General features: G+C 58.2%; 1 protein-coding gene across 1 annotated transcript; it reads right to left on the bottom strand.

Moving 5' to 3' along the window:
• Positions 1 to 394: 394 nt before the first annotated feature.
• On the bottom strand, positions 395 to 21929 carry PLXDC1 (plexin domain containing 1). Its single transcript, XM_062508310.1, has 14 exons — positions 21875 to 21929; positions 20432 to 20556; positions 17693 to 17836; positions 16815 to 16884; positions 16095 to 16217; positions 15698 to 15816; positions 14848 to 14947; positions 13158 to 13253; positions 10945 to 11026; positions 8891 to 8948; positions 7179 to 7329; positions 2938 to 2973; positions 2105 to 2265; positions 395 to 514 (listed from the first exon to the last, which is right to left on the bottom strand). Exons 1-14 carry the CDS (start codon positions 21927 to 21929, stop codon positions 395 to 397), a joined length of 1440 nt encoding a protein of 479 aa, XP_062364294.1.
• Between the last annotated feature and the right edge of the window lie 1176 nt (positions 21930 to 23105).

The following is a 23105-nucleotide window of genomic DNA, read 5'->3' as shown; positions in this document are numbered from 1 at the left end:
CCTTGGAATGCTTTGGGATTTCCTCAGGATTTCCTCAGGATTCCTCAGGATTTCCTCAGGATTTCCTTGGAATGCTTTGGGATTTCCTCAGGATTTCCTCAGGATTCCTCAGGATTTCCTCAGGATTTCCTTGGAATGCTTTGAGATTCCTCAGGATATCCTCAGGATTCCTTGGGATTTCCTCAGGATTCCTCAGGATTGTTTTGGATTTCCTTGGAATGCTTTGGGATTTCCTCGGGATTTCCTCAGGATTCCTCAGGATTGTTTTGGATTTCCTTGGAATGCTTTGGGATTTCCTCGGGATTTCCTCAGGATTCCTCGGGATTTCCTTGGAATGCTTTGGGATTTCCTCAGGATTCCTCTGGATTTCCTTGGGATTCCTCAGGAGAAGCACTCAGCACTGCTCGGCCTCCACAAATCCCTCCTTTTCCTGGCTGGCCGCCTCCACCTCGGCGTACGAGGCGTGGTTGGAGTGGTTGCGGAATTTCATGGCAGGCCAGCGGTGCGGCCTCCGCTGGGGACAGAAACACAGACACGGGAGGAGCTGGGACAGGGCCCTGCACCCCAATTCCTGCAGGGAAAATAATGATGGGGGAAAGGAAATGATAATGGGGGAAAGGAAATGACAATGGGGGAAAGGAAATGATAATGGGGGAAAGGAAATGACAGTGGGGGAAAGGAAATGACAATGGGGGAAAGGAAATGATAATGGGGGAAAGGAAATGACAATGGGGGAAAGGAAATGACAATGGGGGAAAGGAAATGATAATGGGGGAAAGGAAATGACAGTGGGGGAAATGGTGATTGATAATGGGGGAAATGGTGATTGATAATGGGGGAAATGGTGATTGATAATGGGGGAAATGGTGATTGATGATGGGGAAATGGTGATTGATAATGGGGGAAATGGTGATTGATAATGGGGGAAATGGTGATTGATGATGGGGAAATGATGGGAGAAAATGAAATAATGGGGGAAATGAAATAATGGGGGAAATAATGATGGGAGAAATTATGGGGGAAATTATGTGGAAGACACAGATCCAGGGATCTGAGATGGCGGAATGGACATGGATCATGGATCTGACATTAACACGGATCATGGATCTGACACGAACACGGATCATGGATCTGACAGGGACACGGATCATGGATCTGACAGGAACACAGAGCAGGGATCTGACACGAACACAGATCATAGATCTGACACGGACACGGAGCAGGGGTCTGGCATGGACACGGATCATGGATCTGTCAGGGACACGGAGCAGGGATCTGACACGGACACGGATCATGGATCTGACACGGATCATGGATCTGACAGGGACACGGATCATGGATCTGACAGGGACACGGAGCAGGGATCTGACACGGACACGGATCATGGATCTGACAGGAACACGGAGCAGGGGTCTGACATTAACACGGATCATGGATCTGACAGGAACACGGATCATGGATCTGACAGGAACACGGAGCAGGGATCTGACAGGAACATGGATCATGGATCTGACAGGAACACGGAGCAGGGGTCTGACAGGAACACGGATCATGGATCTGACAGGAACACGGATCATGGATCTGACAGGAACACGGAGCAGGGATCTGACATTGACATGGATCATGGATCTGACAGGAACACGGATCATGGATCTGACAGGAACATGGATCATGGATCTGACATTGACATGGATCATGGATCTGACAGGAACACGGATCATGGATCTGACAGGAACATGGATCATGGATCTGACATTGACATGGATCATGGATCTGACAGGAACACGGATCATGGATCTGACAGGAACACGGATCATGGATCTGACATTAACACGGATCATGGATCTGACAGGAACAGGGATCATGGATCTGACAGGAACACGGATCATGGATCTGACAGGAACATGGATCATGGATCTGACATTGACACGGATCATGGATCTGACAGGAACACGGATCACGGATCTGACAGGAACACGGATCACGGATCTGACACGGACACGGAGCAGGGGTCTGGGCTGGCTGGGAAGGACACAGCCCCGGGCAAGCGGGAAGATGAGGAGGATGGGATGATTTACTGGGCCGGGCTGAGCTCCCCGCTCACCTCGATGAAGAAGAGGGCAGCAGTGGATGTGGGGTGGCCGCTGACGTAGATCCCGGCCAGGATGATCCCGGCCAGGAGCAGCACGGACACCGCGATGGCCACGACGGTGCCCGTGGGGATCGGGGCGCCGGCGCTCCGGGAGGGAAAGCTGCTCCCCGTGCCTGGAAAAAAGGATCCAGCTGAGGCTGCAGCAGGGCTGAGACCTCAGCAACCCCACAGAACCAGCTGGGGTGGAGCTGGTGCCCGTTCCCAATGACATTCCTGGGTATTTGGGGAGCAGTTTGGCTAAAATTCGGAATAATGTGGATTTTGAAGGCTCCGTGGCTCGGCCCTGCCAGCTGAACTTAGGAAGGAGCAAAAATTCACTCCTGCTTTACAGAGGGCCTGACACCAGGGAAAGAGGGGTTGGATCTTTCCAGAACCTCTGGAATTAGCAAGGGCACCACAGCAGCAGTTTGGGGGTGATGGGAAGACTGGGGCTGAGCCAGAATTCCTGGGAAAAGGGAGGGAAAAGGCAGAGCCGGGCAAAGGACAATTTACAGTTAGATTTTTATGTTGGTTTTTATGCCCCAGCCAGAGAAATTCAAAGGAAAACTACCTTTGTGCCTATTAAAATATTGCAAATAACGGGAACTATATGGAAGGAGAAAACTGCTGGAGCTGGCACAGCATCAGGATAAAACAGAACATTCCCAATTTTTTTTTTTTTTTTTCACTGGCTGGGATTGCACTAATCAGGGTGAGGACAACGGGAATTGCATCTTGATCTCTGTGGGTCCAGCCCAACCACAGCTCCAGGGAATCCTTGGAGCAGAGAGGGGTGAAGGCCTTACCCTCTCCTGCCGCAAACTGGTTGAGCTTCGTGTCATCTGGAAGGAGAAAACACCACAAAACAATAAAATCAGGAGTTTTCCGTGACATCCTTGTGCTTCCCACCCTATTCCTTCCCCTGGGATGGGATCTCCAGGCAGTTTTAAATCGCTGTGGGAAAGGGAGGCACCTGGAAAACTCCAGGTTTGTGGTTTTTCCTTCACTCAGGTGGCACCCGGAGCACAAATATCCCAGGGAAAGGCTCGCTCACCGCTCCCAGTGGGAGCTTTGATCCATAACTGGGAGTTTGAGTTCAGCCTATGGAATTCACAGTCAGCGCATCCCAGATAAATCCATGGCACGATCAAAATTCAATTCCATTCCTTGGCTCATTCTGGAAGGGCCCGGATTTACCAGACAAGGCTTTGTCTCTCAGCAGGCTCCACATGACCACCCCCACAGGGCAAAATCCTGATCCACAAATCCCAGGGCTCGGCTTGGATTCCAATCCCTGATCCACAATTCCCAGGGCTCGGCTTGGATTCCAATCCCTGATCCACAATTCCCGGGGCTCGGCTTGGATTCCAATCCCTGATCCACAATTCCCGGGGCTCGGCTTGGATTCCAATCCCTGATCCACAATTCCCGGGGCTCGGCTTGGATTCCAATCCCTGATCCACAATTCCCGGGGCTCGGCTTGGATTCCAATCCCTGATCCACAATTCCCAGGGCTCGGCTTGGATTCCAATCCCTGATCCACAATTCCCAGGGCTCGGCTTGGATTCCAATCCCTGATCCACAATTCCCAGGGCTCGGCTTGGATTCCAATCCCTGATCCACAATTCCCAGGGCTCGGCTTGGATTCCAATCCCTGATCCACAGTTCCCAGGGCTCGGCTTGGATTCCAATCCCTGATCCACAATTCCCAGGGCTCGGCTTGGATTCCAATCCCTGATCCACAATTCCCAGGGCTCGGCTTGGATTCCAATCCCTGATCCACAATTCCCAGGGCTCGGCTTGGATTCCAATCCCTGATCCACAATTCCCAGGGCTCGGCTTGGATTCCAATCCCTGATCCACAATTCCCAGGGCTCGGCTTGGATTCCAATCCCTGATCCACAATTCCCAGGGCTCGGCTTGGATTCCAATCCCTGATCCACAGTTCCCAGGGCTCGGCTTGGATTCCAATCCCTGATCCACAATTCCCAGGGCTCGGCTTGGATTCCAATCCCTGATCCACAATTCCCAGGGCTCGGCTTGGATTCCAATCCCTGATCCACAATTCCCAGGGCTCGGCTTGGATTCCAATCCCTGATCCACAATTCCCAGGGCTCGGCTTGGATTCCAAGCCAGGGAGCTCAAATGATGGGAAGGACACAGATCCAGGGATCCGGGGGGGATGGGAGGACACAGATCCAGGGATCCGGGGGGGATGGGAAGGACACAGATCCAGGGATCCGGGGGGGATGGGAGGACACAGATCCAGGGATCCGGGGGGGATGGGAGGACACAGATCCAGGGATCTGGGGGGGATGGGAGGACACAGATCCAGGGATCCGGGGGGGATGGGAAGGACACAGATCCAGGGATCCGGGGGGGATGGGAGGACACAGATCCAGGGATCCGGGGGGGATGGGAGGACACAGATCCAGGGATCCGGGGGGGATGGGAAGGACACAGATCCAGGGATCCGGGGGGGATGGGAGGACACAGATCCAGGGATCCGGGGGGGATGGGAGTACACAGATCCAGGGATCCGGGGGGGATGGGAGGACACAGATCCAGGGATCCGGGGGGGATGGGAAGGACACAGATCCAGGGATCCGGGGGGGATGGGAAGGACACAGATCCAGGGATCTGGGGGGGATGGGAAGGACACAGATCCAGGGATCCGGGGGGGATGGGAAGGACACAGATCCAGGGATCTGGGGGGGATGGGAGGACACAGATCCAGGGATCTGGGGGGGATGGGAGGACACAGATCCAGGGATCCGGGGGGGATGGGAAGGACACAGATCCAGGGATCTGGGGGGGATGGGAGGACACAGATCCAGGGATCCGGGGGGGATGGGAGGACACTCAGGGCCGGGTGCCCCCTCTCGTGCAGCTGCTCCTCTGCTCTTCTCCAATCCTCCTCGTGGTGCAGCTCCCGTTGTTTGTTCCCTTCCAAGATCACAAACTGCCTTCATGCCTGACTGTGTCACACAGAACCTCTTTTTTATTATTATTATTATTATTTTTATTTTTTTTCCCAAGAACCAGCGATCGTCTGGAAAATAATCTCCATGGTGGAGTTCCAACCCCCTCCCCTTTCCTTTAATTGCTCCTTTCGGAGTCAGCCCTGCCAGGCAGGAGCTCCGTTCCCCCACCCAGCTCCTTCCCCGGCGCTGAAGGACAATCATTAACGCTCCTTTCTATTTATCCTAATTAGCACTTGGTTAGGGACTATTAAACAGCCAAATTGCGGCGCTACCTGCGCCAGGATCGGCGGAGCCGGCCTCGTGTTAATGGGATTATGGAGCTTTGGAACTCGGGGGGGGTCTCCAGGGAAATTCGGAGCTTTTTGCGGAGCTGGAAGGAGGAGAATTCCCAAGAAGAGGGCGATCAACAGTGAAATTCCAGGCTGAGAGTCCCGGTGGCCTTGAGCCACCAGTGAAATCCCGAGCCCCTCTCTGGGATTAACTCCTTCAGGATTCTGCCCGCCAGGGCTCACAAATGGGGAACAAAAGCTGGGAAAACTCTGAAGCGCTTCCCACCGTGCCTCGCTCCCCCAGGTGTCACCTCTTGGCTGCCCTTCCTTCCCCTTCCCATCCTCTCCTGCTCTCATCCCTCCCCAAGGACGGGCTTGGAGCACCTGGGATGGTGGGAGGTGTCGGGTCCTTGGAATGGGATGAGCTTTCGGGTCCCTTCCCACCCAAATCCTTCTGGGATTCCAGAACTTTACAGAGCCGGGCATCTCTGCTGCTCTTTTACAGATGGACAAATGGACTCGGGAGGGGATTTTGGGGACAAATTCCTCCCTGTGAGGGTGGGGAGGGGCTGGGATGGAATTCCCAGAGTGGCTGTGGCTGCCTGGAAGTGTCCCAGGCCAGCCTGGACAGGGTCGGGATGATGGGAGAGGTCCCTGCCCATGGGAGTGGATGGGATTTAAGGTTCCTTCCCAACCCGAACCATTCCATGATCCTGCTCCAAAATCCATCTGGTCCTGGTATTTCCTTGGATTTGGATTTGCTTTTTGAGGCAGTGAAAAACCTGTCCAGGGATCTGCTTCAGGGGTGAGGGTCACCTGTCTGGGGACTGGGATCAGGGATGGGGATCACCTGTCCAGGCCTCAGGAATCAGAGGATCACCTGTCTGGGGATCAGGAATGAGGGGATCACCTGTCCAGGGCTCAGGAATGGGGGGGATCACCTGTCCAGGGCTCAAGAATCAGGGGATCACCTGTCCAGGGCTCAGGAATCAGGGGATCACCTGTCCAGTGCTCAGGAATCAGGGGATCACCTGTCCAGGGCTCAGGGATGGGGACATCACCTGTCCAGGGATGGGGAGATCACCTGTCCAGGGCTCAGGGATGGGGACATCACCTGTCCAGGGATGGGGAGATCACCTGTCCAGTGCTCAGGAATGGGGAGATCACCTGTCCAGGGATGGGGACATCACCTGTCCAGTGCTCAGGGATGGGGGGATCACCTGTCCAGTGCTCAGGGATGGGGAGATCCCCTGTCCAGGGATGGGGGGATCACCTGTCCAGTGCTCAGGAATGGGGAGATCACCTGTCCAGGGATGGGGAGATCACCTGTCCAGTGCTCAGGAATGGGGACATCACCTGTCCAGGGATGGGGGGATCACCTGTCCAGTGCTCAGGGATGGGGGGATCACCTGTCCAGGGCTCAGGGATGGGGACATCACCTGTCCAGGGATGGGGGGATCACCTGTCCAGTGCTCAGGAATGGGGACATCACCTGTCCAGGGATGGGGGGATCACCTGTCCAGTGCTCAGGGATGGGGAGATCACCTGTCCAGGGCTCAGGGATGGGGACATCACCTGTCCAGGGATGGGGGGATCACCTGTCCAGTGCTCAGGGATGGGGGGATCACCTGTCCAGGGCTCAGGGATGGGGACATCACCTGTCCAGGGATGGGGGGATCACCTGTCCAGTGCTCAGGAATGGGGACATCACCTGTCCAGGGATGGGGGGATCACCTGTCCAGTGCTCAGGGATGGGGAGATCACCTGTCCAGGGCTCAGGGATCAGGGGTTCACCTGCCTGGCACCCACCTTCGGTGGTGAGGCTGTCGAGGAAGAGCGAGGCCGTGGGGCAGGGGACGCTCCCATCCTGCGGTGACACGGAGCTGGCCGGGGGCGCTGAGTAGCGGCCGCCTTCTGCCAAATCCTCACAGGTCTTTTCATCCGACTGAGGGAACAAAAAGGACAATTTTGAAGGTGTTGGTTTGGTGGTTTTTTTTTTTATTATTTTTTTCCCCAGTTTCCCTCCAGCAGGAATTCCAGGAGGGCTCTGCTTCCCACACCGGTTCAAACACTGGATGAGGTCCAGAAGTGACCCAGAGGTTGGAGAAGGGGAGGAAAATTTGGAAAGGATTTCGAGTGACAAATCCTGCAGCCTGTGCTTCGTGCAGCCCTGGGTGACCCCTCGTGGGTCTGGTGATCTCTCACTCAATAGGATAAAAGGTTAATAGGAAATAAAGGTGAGTTTTCAGTAGGAAAGTAGAATAAAACCACTTTAAAAATGCACAAAATGCCCACCCAAAAAGAAAAAAAATAAAATAAAAAAATAAACAACAAAAAAAGCAAGAAACCAACCGAACGAAAAATAAACCACAACACGAAACGCCCAAACCAGAAAAATAACAATAATGATAATAAAAAATTAAAATAAATTATATTTTAAAAAAAAAACGCAGACAAAATAAGGAACAGGGAAAAAAACAGAAAGGAAAAAAAGCAGAAAAGCCAAAGCAGAAGCAGATGTTTGGTCAGAGCTGATCCCTGCATGACAAAGGAAGGAATTGTGGGATAATTTTGCTCCCAGGGACACAAACTGGGCTCGTTCCTCCCTGCCTGGAGTGAGTAAGAGTCACGCTAAGGGAGGAGGAGGAATAACGGGAAAAATGGGAATAAAGGGAGAGGTGAGGGGGTATCCAAAGGGAATTAAGGGATGTCCCCAGGGAATTGAGGGTATAAAGGGATGTTGAAGGGGAATAAACAACAATCTACAGGTGTATCCAAAGGGAATAAAGAGATACTGAAGGGGAATTAAGGATTACCTAAAGGAAATAAAGGGATAGCCCAAGGAAATAAAGGGATGTTTAAAGGGATATCCAAAGGGTTATCTGAAGGGAATAAAGGGATTTTAAAGGGGTATCCAAAGGGAATAAAGGGATATCTAAAGGGCTATCTAAACGGAATAAAGGGAAATCCCAGGGGAATAAAAGGATGCAAAGCGAAATCCAAAGGGAACAAAGGGATATCCCAAGGAAATAAAGGGATACCCACAGGGTTACCTAAAGGGAATAAAGGGATTTTTTTAAAGGGAAATCCCAAGGAATTTCTAATTGGAACAAAGGGAAATCCAAAGGGGATAAAGGGAAATCCCAAGGAATATCTAAAGGGAACAAAGGGAAATCCCAAGGAAATAAAGGGATACCCACAGGGTTACCTAAAGGGAAATCCCAAGGAATTTCTAATTGGAACAAAGGGAAATCCAAAGGGGATAAAGGGAAATGCCAAGGGGTATCTAAAGGGAAATCCCAAGGGATAACTAAAGGGAAAAAAGGGAAATGCCAAGGGATATCTAAAGGGAATAAAGGAATATCTAAAGGGATATCCCGTGGGATTATCATCCCTTGGGATGCTCAGAACACCTTGGGTCCATTTTTGGAGCTGGGCCATGGATTTTGCTGTGGCTCAGCCCCATTCCCCATCCCCAGGGAAGGACTGGGATGCTCCAGGCTCACCTGGCCACAGCCATAGCTCAGCCACTCCTCCCGGTACCGGTCAAAGCCACTGGAGCACCTGTGGGGAAAAGCAGAATTATCCGGGGCCAGGTAACGAGGGTGGAGGTGCCTGTGGTTCCTCAGCTCCCAGAAGTCCCAAATCCCACCCTGGCAGGGATACTTGGACAAACAGGAAAGGTGACATCCAAGATTTTATCCAGAGCTGTGGGGTTTCCGTACAGATGTGCTGGAAGAGCTCAAAAATTCTCCTTCCCAGAGGAGGAAAAGGGTGAAGAGCATTTCTCCAAGGGAAAAGGAGAGGGGAAAACAGCAGAAAGGCACAGGCTGAGCTTGAGTTTCCATTCCCTGGACTCAGTGCCAGGGCAAGGCCATGAGATCCACGAGGCTCGCTGGGCTCCTTCCAGCAACATCTGCACAGGAAAAACACTGCAGGAATTCCAAATGACATCAGGCAAAGCCCAGCCCGAGAATTCCCTGCAGGAACAGAGAGCTGAGCAGTGCTCTGACCTTTGGAAAGGCTCAGGGAGGACCAAAACCCCAAAACCAGTTCATGCAAACATTGATTTACCCACCAGGGAAAGGAGAAACCACAAAGAAACGTCAGCTCCTGCTGAGATCTTTGCTTAGAGTCCAGTTCTTGTCACAATTATGGGCCCAGAAGAGACAAAAAATACAGATCTCGCTCTTTGGGTTGGAATCACGAGGTTGGGATCTCAGCTCCAGCCCTGGAGATTTTTGGGAAGGATCAGGCTGGCTGTGCAGGAGCAGCCTGGCTGGAGGGCAGTGACGATGTGGCCACCCTGCCCCAACTCGCCATTCCCAGCAGGTTTCTGCCAGCTGGAATTCCCATCTGGAGCCTGAACTGGAGCAAACTGGACAGGAGCAAACACCAGCAACAGCAGCTGGGGCTTTGGAGGGTGAAAAAGGGTTCAGAGTGCTGGGATGGGTGGGATTTTGGGAAGGAATTCCTCCCTGTGCGGGTGAGGAGGGGCTGGGATGGAATTCCCAAAGAAGCTGTGGCTGCCCCTGGATCCCTGGCAGTGTCCAGCCCAGGCTGGACAGGGCTTGGAGCAGCCTGGGACAGTGGGAGGTGTCCCCACGGCAGGGATGGCACTGGATGGACTTTGGGGTCTCTTTCCAACACAAACCACTCCAGGATTCCGTGATCTGATAAAATCCCACTGGCCAAAACCCTGATTTCAGACCGAGCAGAACAAGGAAGGGCTTGAACAAGGCTCAGCCCAAACCAGACCCAGACGAATCTGCTGCACCCCAGGCTCGAGTTTTGTCACCTGAGCCACCTCTGGGTTCAAAATCTCCCACTGTCACTGCTGAGTGTCCCCACCCTGGCTCGGGGGTGTCACAGGGACTCGCTGCTGCTTTGGGGTGGCTCAGGGGACGAGGGGGGGGCTGGGAGGTGTCCCCAGGAGAGCGGGGTTTCCATGGCACAGGATCTGTGTTACTGGGTCCCCTCCCCTGCCACGAGCTCTCAATAAATCCTTAATTCAATCTCATTAAAATCTGTTCTGGAAAACCCTGCCCGAGCTGGAGGAGAGCAGGGACAGCATCACATCCTTCATTCACCCGCCCCCCCCCAAAAAAAAAAAAAAATCAGAAAATTCCCCCCCACAGCTTTGCTGGTGCAGGACAAGCAGGGCTTGTCCCAGAGAGTGTCCCTGATGCTGTCACCTCCCTGTCACCCCTGGAGCCCTTCCAGCCTCCCTGCCCTGCACTTCCACTGATCCCAGCCCAAGCCGGGACAAGTTTCCCCCGTTTTTAAGCTCCCTGACAAAAATGTGAATCCTGCCTCAAGTCCCAGCTTGTTCCAGAACTAAAAACCCCAGGAAATTCAACCTTGGAGTGGCTTGGAATTGGAGATCAGGTCACAGCTTAGCTGTGACTGCGGGAGCAAGAGCAGCACCTCAGCACCTCAAAATACAACAAAAATGGGGAAATAATTAAAAAGTAAGCAGGGACACTGATAGAAACACCAGGCCTGGCACTGCTCCAGCTGCAGGGGCGTCAGCCAAGGGAGGGAGACTCGTGCCAGGTACCTCTGCAGGACGTGACACCAGCTGCAGTTGAAGGTCAGCTCTGAGCTCACGCACATTTCACAGCTCTGGTGCTGGAGGCAGGCTGGAAAAGAGAGAGGAGAGAGGCTCCAGCCAGATGCCAACATCTGCAGGGCACAGGGGAAGAGCTGAGGGCAACCGGAGGCTTGGGCAGCACCAGAGCACCAAGCCCTGAGTGTCCAACCCAACCTCCCTCTGCACGGGAAATGAAGGAAGCAGCTCCTTCCCAGCAGGATGGGCTCCCAGATCTTCCCATTCCATTTAGCCGGGAATTAAAACACGGCTGGGAATTTAAAAATGGAATTTTTGCCGTTTCTTGTTGTTCCATGGGGGGGAAGGAGCTGAATTCCTCCCCCCGCCCCACTCCAAGGGGTCCTGCAGGAACTCTGCTGCTCACAGAGCACCAATATTTGGTGTAGAAAAGGTGGTCAGGAAGGGCTTGGATGCCAAAAAATTCAAGGAAAGGAGGCGTTTTCACCAGCCCTGAATGCGCAGGTGCTGTGACATTCCTGGAGGTGGAGGTGGAATCACAGGATCACGTCCTGCTCGAGGGCAGCAGTGTCCCCATCCCACCTGGAACTCCTGGAACAGCTCCCCCCAATCCAGGTGCTCCTTCCTGGGCTCCCTGCTCTGTCCCTGGTACCTGGGTGAGCTCCCCCACACCTGGGCTACCTGCCCACACTCTCCAGTGGCCTCCACTCCTCATCTCCTCTCCCATCCCAAGATCTTCCCAAGGAAGGGAACAACCCCAAGCCTCAATCTCTCCATTCTGACCCCCCCCCAAAAAAAAAATCTAAAAATTGAACCCCCAGAAGAAACATCAGAGTGTGGATCTCCATAGCTCCTCTGCATCGCTCCCATCTCCCAGAGCTGCCAGGATAAAAACAGGGGAAAAACAAACCTCCAGCAGGAAAAGAAACAGAGAGTTCTTGGCAAATGGTTATTTATATTCTGCTTGCAGTAACCTGCCTGCTGCTAAAATTGTCATCAAACACCCCGGGGAGAGCGTTTAATGCAGCCCCTGGGTGTCTCCATGGCAGATTTACTCTCACCCCGGATTTACGGGCGGCTCTGCCTCGTGTCCTTGGATCCAGCCACTAAAAACCCATCAAGGCACCTCCCAGAAATCTCAGCCAGGTGTGGAGGCGTTGGAAATGTCTCGTGGGCAGACCTGAAGTGGCGTCCAGCAAAATCAGCTGCTGCTCACGGAGTGATAACGAGAAAGGGATTTCAGTGGGAAGAGCTGTCAGTGCAGGGAGGGAGGAACTGAGGGGTGAGCAAGGAGAGCTCAGGGCACAGCTTGGGACCATGGCACGTGTGTCCCTCAGGGCTATCATCCTGGAACCACTGTCCTTGTCCCTTTCTGGGATTTCCTGCAGATTTCCTGCAGATCCCTCCTTTATCAGCTCTTCCCCTGCTGCATCCCGGCCTCCTGCCTGAGCTGGGCTGGCAAACGTGAGGGATTTGGGATTTCTGTTGGCTGAGGTTGATTCCAAAATCATCCTGGATCCATCCAAGCAGGGCTGGATGTGGGAGAGGTTCAATGACAGCTAGGGACACCAGGGTGGGAGTGAGCTGCACCCTGGGGACACCAGGGAGGGGTGAGCTGCTCCTTGGGGACACCAGGGAGGGGTGAGCTGCTCCTTGGGGACACCAGGACAGGGTGAGCTGCTCCTTGGGGACACCAGGGAGGGGTGAGCTGCTCCTTGGGGACACCAGGACAGGGTGAGCTGCTCCTTGGGGACACCAGGGAGGGGTGAGCTGCTCCTTGGGGACACCAGGGTGGGGATGAGCTGCACCTTGGGGACACCAGGGAGAGGTGAGCTGCTCCTTGGGGACACCAGGGAGAGGTGAGCTGCTCCTTGGGGACATCAGGGAGGGGTGAGCTGCTCCTTGGGGACATCAGGGAGGGGTGAGCTGTTCCTTGGGGACACCAGGACAGGGTGAGCTGCTCCTTGGGGACACCAGGGTGGGGATGAGCTGTTCCTTGGGGACACCAGGACAGGGTGAGCTGCTCCCAGCTGACAGCACCCCATCCCTCCACAACTCCAGAGACCCCAAACACCAGGAGATGAGCAGCATCACCCTCCCAGCACCCCTGGCCCTGCCTTGGCTGCACCCTTGGGCTGGAAATAGGAATCCTGCTGTGGTTTGTGGGTGGAATTCCGGGTGGAAAAAGGGGCTGTGGGACTCACTGGGCAGCGGGGTGAACTCCACAGCAGACAGGCTGGTGATCCTGCTGGTGTCCAGCTCCACACGGTGGTACTCATAGATCGTCCGGCGCCGGGACTCTGCAACGGAGCCTGGGGTTCAGAGCGGGCTCAATCCCCCCCTGCCAGGGGCTGGACCCCACCCGGCTCTGGTGGGCAAAGGTGACCCCAGGTGTGGGGTTGTTCCCTTGGGGGGCTGCACGGGGAGGTGCTGGGGGGCACAGATCCCCTCTCCCGCTCTGCCAGGAGGAGCTCGGAGCTCGGAGCTCGCGCTGCTCCTGTGTCCGAGCCGAGGCTCCGGGCAGGGCAGTGCTCCAGCCCTGCTCCCAAACGAGCTCCAAACAAACATCGCTCGGCTCTGACTCACGGAGCCGGAGCCTCCCCGGAGCTCCCGGGGATCATTCGGCCGTTTCCCCCCCAAAAATCTCCTCCTGCCCCACCTCGCTCGGGCCGTGCCCCCCCTTCACCCCGCGTTCAGGGTGGTGACACAGCCCAGATGTTCCTCTGGTACCGCGGGAAATCCCAGCTCCCCTTCCAGCACGGGAATGCGAGGATGAGCAGGATGAGCATCCTCCGCTCCTCTCCATCCCTCCAAGCCCTGTTCCTCCACCCCAGCCGGCTTCCCCCTGCCCATTCCTGCATCTCCTCTGCCCTCACAGGCCGGGGCAGGGCTCGGGAATCCCGCGGGGATGGAGGGAGAGGCGCAAGGAGCGGAACCGCCCAGCCCGGCCGGGCTCTGACACAAACCGCGGGGAGCGGGGAATGAACCAGCGCCAGATGGAACAGCGAAAAAGGAAAAGAAAAACAAACAAACAAACAAAAAACAAACAGGGAAAAGCCGGGAGGGAGGAGCGGGGTTGGGCTCCTCGTGACTAGAGAGGCTGGAAGGGACTTTTTTGGGGAGCCCTGCAGCTCGGGGCACACGGGGAATAAGGGTGAGGACATGGACGTGAGCATTTCCACATCCTGCTGACACGGGGGCAGAGCCCTGACATGCACTGGGGCAGCTGCTGACCCCAAAAATCTCTCATCTCTGTCGGAATGGGGCACTCTGCACCCCCCCCCCGCCTCCCCCGAGCCTCTCGGCCATCTGCAGCTTCCTCTGGAATCGAAGAAGAATTGGATTTTCCTCTTCCTCACCAGCTGGGAATTCGGGAAGAGCTTGGCTGCTCACTGAGGTTCTGGATGGGGCAAAGTTCCAGCCAGAGCAGGAGGTTGAGGGATGCATCCCAAAAAAAGGGAATACCAAAAAGGGAATCCTAAAAAGGGAATCCCAAAAAGACATCCCAAAAAGGGAATCCTAAAAAGGGAATCCCAAAAAGAGATCCCAAAGAGGGATCCCCAAAAGGTAATCCCAAAAAGGGATCCCAGAAGGGAATCCTAGAAAGGGAATCCCAAAAAGGGATCTCACAAAGGGGTCCCAGAAAGGGATCCCAGAAAGGAACCCTAAAAAGGGAATCCCAAAACGAGATCCCAAAAAATGGAATCCCAAAACAAGATCCCAAAAGACGATCCCAAAAAGGGTGCACAGGGACACGAGGGGCAGGCGAACCCCGCACATCTCCTCACACTCCCTGGGAAGCCAAGCAGGACATTCCCCCATGCTGGAATCCCCTAAGAGGGGGATCCCACACCCCTCCCTCCCCTGGTGGGACCCTCTCCTGCAGGGACTCACCGGGCACATCGGGAGAGGGGTTGAGGACCATGAAGGCGTCGGAGAGCCCGGCCTTCACGGGGTGCTGGCTGCCACTGATCTGCACGACCGGCACCGGGATCTGCACGGGGACACGGGATGGGACACATCCCAGCTCCTGAGGCCTCCAGGAATGTCCAACCCCCCTTCCCAAACCCACGGGGACCCCCCCACACACCCCCCCGAGGGACCCCCCTGCCCCATCGGAGCCTCTCTCACTGTTGGGGAAGATGAAACAGGAAAACCTTGTAAATGTGATTATAAATAAGATTTTGAGAATACGGAAACTATAACTGAGATCGAAATGAAAGCAATCTTTGAGATACCAAACCTGAGTTACTGAACAGCTGGAAAACAACAGTGTGGGCAGCTGAAGGTAATCCCCTTTTGATTAAACAATTCCCTCTGCTTGCAGACAGCTCCAAGGGTCAGAGCAGTCCCCACCAGCTTGGCAGAAGGGTGCAAAGAGGAGTTTTTAGGGTTTAAAATGTAACACAGCGTGGCAATGTAATGATTCTTATAGGATGTGTGTAAATGCTATAAGATTTGAATCTTGTATTAGATTGGTCAGTGAAAATTAGAATATTCAGCACAGAAGAAGATTTACTGTATTGTAACGGGAACCTTGCTCTCCTGCTCTTCCTCTTGCTCTTACACTTTCTCTTATTCTCTTGCTCTTTGCTGTCTGCTCCGAGCTGTGGCTGGCAGCTCCAAGCAGGTCCCTTTCACCCAGGCCCTTTGCAATAAACCACAAATGCCAAGACCTGGCTTCAGAGATCTTCCATCTCTGTCGGTCCCGACCGTCCTGCCCACCGTTGTTCCTACATCTCACCTCCTTGTAGCCGAACACGATCCTCCCGCTGCTGTGCAGGGCGGCCTGGAAGGTGAAGCTGCCGATGTCCTCCTTGCCCTGGAGATAAATCTTGTCCCACTGCACCACGAACACCGTCCCTGGGAGTGACCAGAGCTGCTCAGTCCTTCCCTCTCCCCTTGCTCCTCATCTCACCAGCCTGATCCATCCTCTCCTGCTCCTGAGGCTCCCGTCTCACCCCCCAACCTCCAGCACTCACTGGGAGCAGCACAAAAACATCCCCAATCCCTTGACCAGAGGCTGGACATCCCCAGGACTCCTCCCCACACCCCCAGCCCCTCTGGGAGCCCCGGGAGCCGAGCTGGGCCCACCTGGCTGAGGAAGGAGCAGAGGGGGGTGGCCGGAGCTGGACTCTCACCATTGTCCAGGTACTGCACGGTGGAGTTGCGGGAGAAGCTGGGGTTGAAGTTGGCCATGAGGGGGGCGATGTACTGAGTGGCCGTGAGCATGCGGTGGATGACGTCCCCCACGAAGATAAAACCTGAGCAGGCAGAGGATGAAGCAGCACACGCGCCCCCTCCCCACCCCAGCACCTTCCCGACCTCCCCCCGCCACCCCACTCTGCCTCAGCCATCCTGTTTCTGTCCCTCTGCATTTCCTCTGAGCCTCTATGACCCCCCCTGCATGTTCCCAGTCTCTGCAGGAACAGAGGGAGCTCCTGACCCCCCCGAGGAGATTTGGGGGCAAGGAAGTTGGGAGGGCTGTGCCCCCTTCTCCGGGATCCCTCTGGGGCTCAGGGATGTGGGGTGAGGTTAGAGCAGGCACCAGAGCCATGTCCAGCCCTTCACTGTGGGCATCCCATCCCATCCCATCCCATCCCATAGATCCCATCCCATCCCATCCCATCCCATCCCATCCCATCCCACCCCATCCCACCCCATCCCATCCCATCCCATCCCATAGATCCCATCCCATCCCATCCCACCCCATCCCACCCCACCCCATCCCATCCCACCCCATCCCATCCCATCCCATCCCATCCCACCCCATCCCATCCCCATCCCACCCCATCCCATCCCATCCCATCCCATCCCATCCCATCCCATCCCATCCCATCCCAGTCCCAGTCCCCACTCACCGCCCGTGGCGATGGTCACCTGCCGCAGGGGGTGGCCGTAGAAGGGGAAGTCAAAGGACAGAACAATTCTCTGTGGGATGGAGAGGAGCTGAGAAATGGATTCAGGTATTGGGAAAAACAGCTGGGAATGTGGGGAGCCTGGTCCGGGTTGGGAGGAATGGGGACAGGGGTGGGAAAGGGATTGGGGAGAGGGATTGGGGAGAAGGATCCTGCAGATTCCTTCATCCCTGGAATGGGCAAGGGGCCACAAACACTTCCCATGTCTGTCACTGCTGCCCCTGGGCCACCCCTGCTGGGGACACGTGGGGACACAGGGCCGGCCCGGGGCTCACCCAGACCCGCCCGGGGCTCACCCAGACCCGCCCGGGGCTCACCCGGACCAGCCCGGGGCTCACCCAGACCCGCCCGGGGCTCACCCAGACCGGCCCGGGGCTCACCCAGACCGGCCCGGGGCTCACCCAGACCTGCCTGGGGCTCACCCAGACCGGCCCGGGGCTCACCCAGACCTGCCTGGGGCTCACCCAGACCGGCCCGGGGCTCACCCGGACCAGCCCGGGGCTCAGTGAGACCCGCCCGGGGTTCACCCAGACCGGCCCGGGGCTCACCCGGACCCGCCCGGGGCTCACCCAGACCCGCCCGGGGCTCACCCAGACCGGCCCGGGGCTCACCCAGACCCGCCCGGGGCTCACCCAGACCGGCCCGGGGCTCACCCGGACCCGCCCGGGGCTCACCCAGACCCGCCCGGGGCTCACCCAGACCGGCCCGGGGCTCACCCAGACCCGCCCGGGGCTCACCCAGACCGGCCCGGGGCTCACCCAGACCCGCCCGGGGCTCACCCAGACCGGCCCGGGGCTCACCCAGACCCGCCCGGGGCTCACCGATGCCTGCCGGTGCGTGTTGGAGAGGATGCCATGGATCTTCACTTGGCTCCTGTTGGCCGCTGCCAGGTCCACCCAGAGCCCCCGCTGCCGCGCGTCCCCCGGGCCGTAGGTCCGGGACACGTAGTAGCTGTGGTTGTCCTCCTGCAGCCACAGGGAGGGACACGGGAATCACGGAATGCGGTGACCCGCGGGGATGGGACGGCACCGAGCAGCCGGGATGTGCTCCCGGCACAAAGCAGGGATAAATCCGGGATAAATCCAGCGTGGAAAAAGGCGGCAGAGCCAGCGGGGGATGCTGAGCAGCTGGAGAAGGTGCAGGGATGCTGGGGACAGAGAGGCCGGGCTGAGCAGAGCTGTGACTCTGGAGACACCGGCAGCATTCCCGGCAAGGAACAACCCCGCTCCAGAGCCAGGAGCTGGCAGGCACCGCTGAAGGGACCGCTCCAAGCCAGGCAAACACGGCCAGAGGAAACGATTAACCTTGGAAAGAGCAGCTCGGGGAAGGGCGGGGGTGAGGATGGGGCGAGCAGGGATCGGGACGTGCTCCAAGGTGACACCCCCGGAGCCGGGAATGGGGCCTGGCTCTGTGAGAGAGCAGCTGGCACCCAGAGAGAGATCCCAAATGTCACCCCCAGGTCCCCCGAGCCCCCTGTCCCTGGTGGCTGCTCTGCCACAGCCACCCCAGGGGTCAGGGACCTGCCGAGGGACACCGGGAATGGACGGACGGACGGACGGACGGACACACAGCTGGGAGCCACTGCCTGTCAGGGGAGGTCGCTTCACACCGAGGCAGGGCGGGGGAGATGGGGAAGCGTCTGAATTCATCTGAATTTTCCTTGGGGAAGCGCTGCCCTGGTGCTCCGTGCCAGCGCCAGGCTCGCCGCTTGTCCCCATCTTCTGCACAGCTGCTGCTCGACCCTCTGACCCCCAGAACCCTTCTCTGACCCCCAGAACCCCTCTCTGATCCCCCAGAACCTCTCTCTGACCCCCAGAACCCTTCTCTGACCCCCAGAACCCTTCTCTGACCCCCAGAACCCCTCTCCGACCCCCAGAACCTCTCTCTGATCCCCCAGAACCCTTCTCTGACTCCCCAGAACCCTTCTCTGACCCCCAGAACCCCTCTCTGACCCCCAGAACCCTTCTCTGACCCCCAGAACCCCTCTCTGACCCCCTGTCCCAGCCCCACTCCCTGCCCACAAACTCCAGCACCTGGAAGGAGCCGTCAGCTCGGGATGGAATAAAACACCATTAGAAAAATCCTGCAACTTGTGAATTTTCCTGCTCCAGCAGAGTTCAGGGAGAGTCATCGGCCTCCTCAGCCTTTGCCAGCGGGAATTCCCTGCGGGAATTGCAGCCCCCTTTTTGCTCACAGGGGCTGATGCATCCCAGAACCCTCCCTTCCCTACGGGTGGGGAAACTGAGGCACGGGGGAGGCTGTGCCTGTATCCCAGCACACAAGGGAAACCCCCGGCATGGCATGCAGGGACAGGACACCGCTGGGTGACAAATGACAAAACTTCCCGTGTCCTCTCGTGCCCCCTGCGCTTTCCTAAAGTGCCCCAAATAATCCAGGGGGGGAAGGAACGGGGCTGGAGCGTGCAGGACGCGACTCCTGAGCTCATCACTGACTCACCGGGATGTTCCAACCCTTCACCTCCTTTGGTTACCGCAGGAATTGGGAGAGGAGAGGAGAGGAGAGGAGAGGAGAGGAGAGGAGAGGAGAGGAGAGGAGAGGAGAGGAGAGGAGAGGAGAGGAGAGGAGAGGAGAGGAGAGGAGAGGAGAGGAGAGGAGAGGCTGGGGACACAGCAATGAGTGAGGCAGAGCTCGGGGAGGGACCAGAGCTTCACCCTTTGGGGTCGGAGCTGCCTCTCCGTATCCTAAACTTGGAATATTTTTGGGAGGAGAGAGGGAAAAATCCCTCCAGGCCCTGCACTGGCACCTCTCTCCGAGGTGGGATCCCACCTCCTGCAGGTGGGACAGGGATCCCAAAACCCCAGGAAATTGCTGCCTTTTCCTTCAGGGAACCACCAGCACCATCACACCCTCCCTGTGGTTTCCCAGCATCTCCAAATGGTCACTGGTGGTTTTGGGTTGGTTTGGGGTATTTTTAAACACTTCCACATTGGAACTTTCCCGGTTCATGGCTCCTTTCCATCTCTGAAGGAGGAGCTGGAGCAGAGTGGGAGCAGCCACTTCATCCCCTGCGTGTTGTGCCACGGGGGCCACCGAAAACACCAGGACGAGTCACCCTCCACCAAAAACACCAGGACGAGTCACCCCTCACCAAAAACCACCCGTGGCCGCACATCCCCCACCCTCAGAGCACAGGGAACCCCCCTGGCTGTCAAGGGACCCACCACAAATAACCGGGAGTTAATTGAGGGCAGCTAATTAGGCACAGCAGGGCTGGGAGAGCCAAGGGAGGTGTCCCACGAGGTGACACCGCCGCTCGTGGTGGTGACACGTGAAGAGAGGACACCCCCCCCCCTCCTGGGCACCAGCACCAGGGGACAGTGGCATTGTCCCCACGTGGCACCCGCAGAGCAAAGCAAACCCAGATTTCCAACCCGGGGACGGAGCTGGCAGGGCTGGGGCGGCCGCAGGACTCGGAGAGATCCCAGGGCTGTAATTCTGCTGGGATGTGGGATCCAGTCCCACACACGGAACCAGAGCCAGGCTGGGAACAGCCCTGGCGGATCCGGAGTGGGGGTCGGGCTCGGGGGTCCCCGACTCACCACGATGCGGGTCTCGTTGGCCGGCAGGGTGTCGATGGCCAGGCTGCCGCCCACCAGGTCCTGGCTGATGCGGGTCCCCTCGGACGTGTCCCGAACCCGCCGTCCCTCGCTCCCGGGGGGGCGTCCTGGGGCGGACACAAGGAGGGGTCATTGGAGTGGGGGCAACCCTGGGGTCAGTCCTGTCCCCCAGCAACGCTTCTGGCTCTGTGACACGAGTTAAGAGGGGGCTCAGCCTCGAGGGGCTCAGCCAGACACGGGGAAGGGGCCGGGGTGGGTGCAGGTGCGGGGACAGGTGACAGTGGCCCCGGTCAGGGGAGGACAGCTGGGCACAACACCCACAAATGGCAGCCCCCGCACGCACCAGCGTGACCCCGGCGAGGGGGAAGCCGCAGCAAGGTGGCCGTGTCCTCCGTGTCCCCAGACATCGGTCCCCTCCGCCGGGCTGGGATGGGGTCCGGGTGTCAGGGCAGGTTCCAAGGACCCAAAAAATCCGCGTCCCTCACCCCCTCCAGACACATCTCCCCAGCCCCGTGGAGGCAGCGGAGGCCGGAAACATGGCTGGGGAGTTGGGGGAGGATTAAAAAAAAGCCATTTGGGACCAAATCTGCGGAGAATCAGGAGGTTTCTGGCAGCGCGGCGCGGGCGGAGGCGGTGGGGACGGCACGCACTCGCCCACGGGCGGGGACAGAGCCGGGACCGCTGTCCCCAACCGGGGACACTGCACAGCCCCGGGGGGGCCGCGGGCTGCTCCTCCCGCCCTTGGGAGCGGGGTCCCACCGTCACCCCCGGGGAGTTAATTGCTAATTGCTGTCTAATGAGCTCCCAGGGCTGGCTTCTGTTCTTAGATCTCCGGGAGGGGAAACTGAGGCAGGGCTGAGCTGGACAGAGAGGGGCTCCGTGCCTGGGGGGGGGTCACACTCGCCATCCCTGGGGGGCACGGGGGGGGCCAGCCCTCGCCACTGCGGGCAGGTCTGGGGTGCCCCAGAGAGCACAGACACCTCCCCCCCCCCAAAATGCTCCCCAAAATCTCACCGGACGGCTGCACCCCCAGCCAGGACAGTGCCAGTTGTGCCACGAGTGGGGGAATCCCGCGTGGGGACCCCCCAGCATCGGGGTACAGCCCCCCCAGCTCTGTCCAAGCACAGATGGGGGGTCCGGGTACCCCACCTTGGCTTGGGGGGACAAGGGGGAGCACGGGGAGGCGAGCGGGACCCCCATGGGCAGGTGGGATGTGGGGAGCAGCGGGACACGCACCTGCGGGCTCGGGGGCAACGGAGACACCCCCAAAGCTCAGCACGGGGGTGGGGGGGGGGGGGGGCGCACAGACCCTTGGGACCCCCGGAGAGACCCCCAGGGCAGGGCAGGGCAGGGCAGGGCAGGGACTCCCCTGCTGTCGGGACCCCCCTGCACCCCCAGTCCCGGAGCCCCCCCCGGCCCCCCTACCTGCGCCCAGCGCCCCGCGGAGCAGGCAGAGCAGGAGGAGGCCCCCCCAGCGCATGTTGGGGGGCGGTGGCCCCGGCGGTTCTGGGGGTCGGGGGGCTCAGCGCCCCGCCATGGGCCGGGACCCCCGGGAGCCGCGCACCGAGCGGAGCCGGAGCCGGAGCCGGAGCCGGGCGGGGCCAGGGGCGGGGCCGGGAGTGGGGATGGATTTGGGAAGGGCTGGGAAAGGATGGGAAGGGATGGAGCAGGACCCCCGGGAGCGCAGGGAGCTCGGGAATGTTCGCCCATCCCTGGGCTGCGCCGGTGCCCCGCACCGCGGAGCGACATCTCCGGGTGTTCACCCCTCCCTCCCCGGGTTTTTGGGGGGCTGACTTGAGACACCAGCGAGGTTTGGGGTCCCCAGGGCTGTTCCCACTGCGGGCAGTCCTGGGGTGACCCCGCTTTGGCTGCAGGACAGGCGGGGGGGGGGCTCTGGGCTGAGCCCACCGGCCCCGCCTGGGTGCGGGCCCCCCCAGGCCACAGGACCGCTGCAGCCCCCTTATCTGGGGGGCCAGCGCCCCTTCACTCCCACCCCTCGCCCACCCGGGATCTCCCTCCCATAGACCCGCGGGGGATGCGTCTCTGCAGCCGCAGGGTTTGTGCCCTTCCCAATCCCCCAGGTTTTCCCTTTGGAGAAGGAACATCGGATTTTGGGATCTTGGGGGGCAGAGGATTGGGGGCACAGGGCGGGGGGCACAAGATGGGTGGCACAGAGTGCGGGTCCTGCTGGCACGGCAGAGTCCTGGGACCAGCCCGACCCTCCAGCTCCCACATTCAGCCAAACCGACTTCTGGCCACCCCATAATTTGGGGCAGCGTTTTTGGGGTGGCTCGGACTGCACCCCAGCCCCTTAGCCATAGTGCCGGAGCGGGAGGGGGCTCAGCCCTGAGTGCCGGGGCAGGAGGAGGGTTCAGAGCCCCCCAGAGATGTGCCCCGTGCCCAGGGCCTGGAGAACGATGCTGACCCCCCCCCCCCCCCAACCCTGCCCCGCATCCCACGGGCAAAACGGGGGGCGCGGGGACAATGTGGGGGTCCTGCGGCCCCGCGGCTGCTCCGAGCTGAGGAAGCAAAGGGGAAAAAGCAACATTTTTGGGGATCCATGAGAACTGAGTCCATCCTTCTCCAAAACAAGGCAGCGACCCCAGCGCGGACACCCGAGGTTGGGGGAGCCGTGGGGTGGGGGGGGGGGGGAACG

Source organism: Cinclus cinclus, chromosome 24, assembly GCF_963662255.1.
Source record: "Cinclus cinclus chromosome 24, bCinCin1.1, whole genome shotgun sequence".
Classification (NCBI taxonomy): domain Eukaryota; kingdom Metazoa; phylum Chordata; class Aves; order Passeriformes; family Cinclidae; genus Cinclus; species Cinclus cinclus.
The sequence above is the reverse complement of the archived record's forward strand: the minus strand, read 5'-3'. Positions and strand labels throughout refer to the sequence as shown.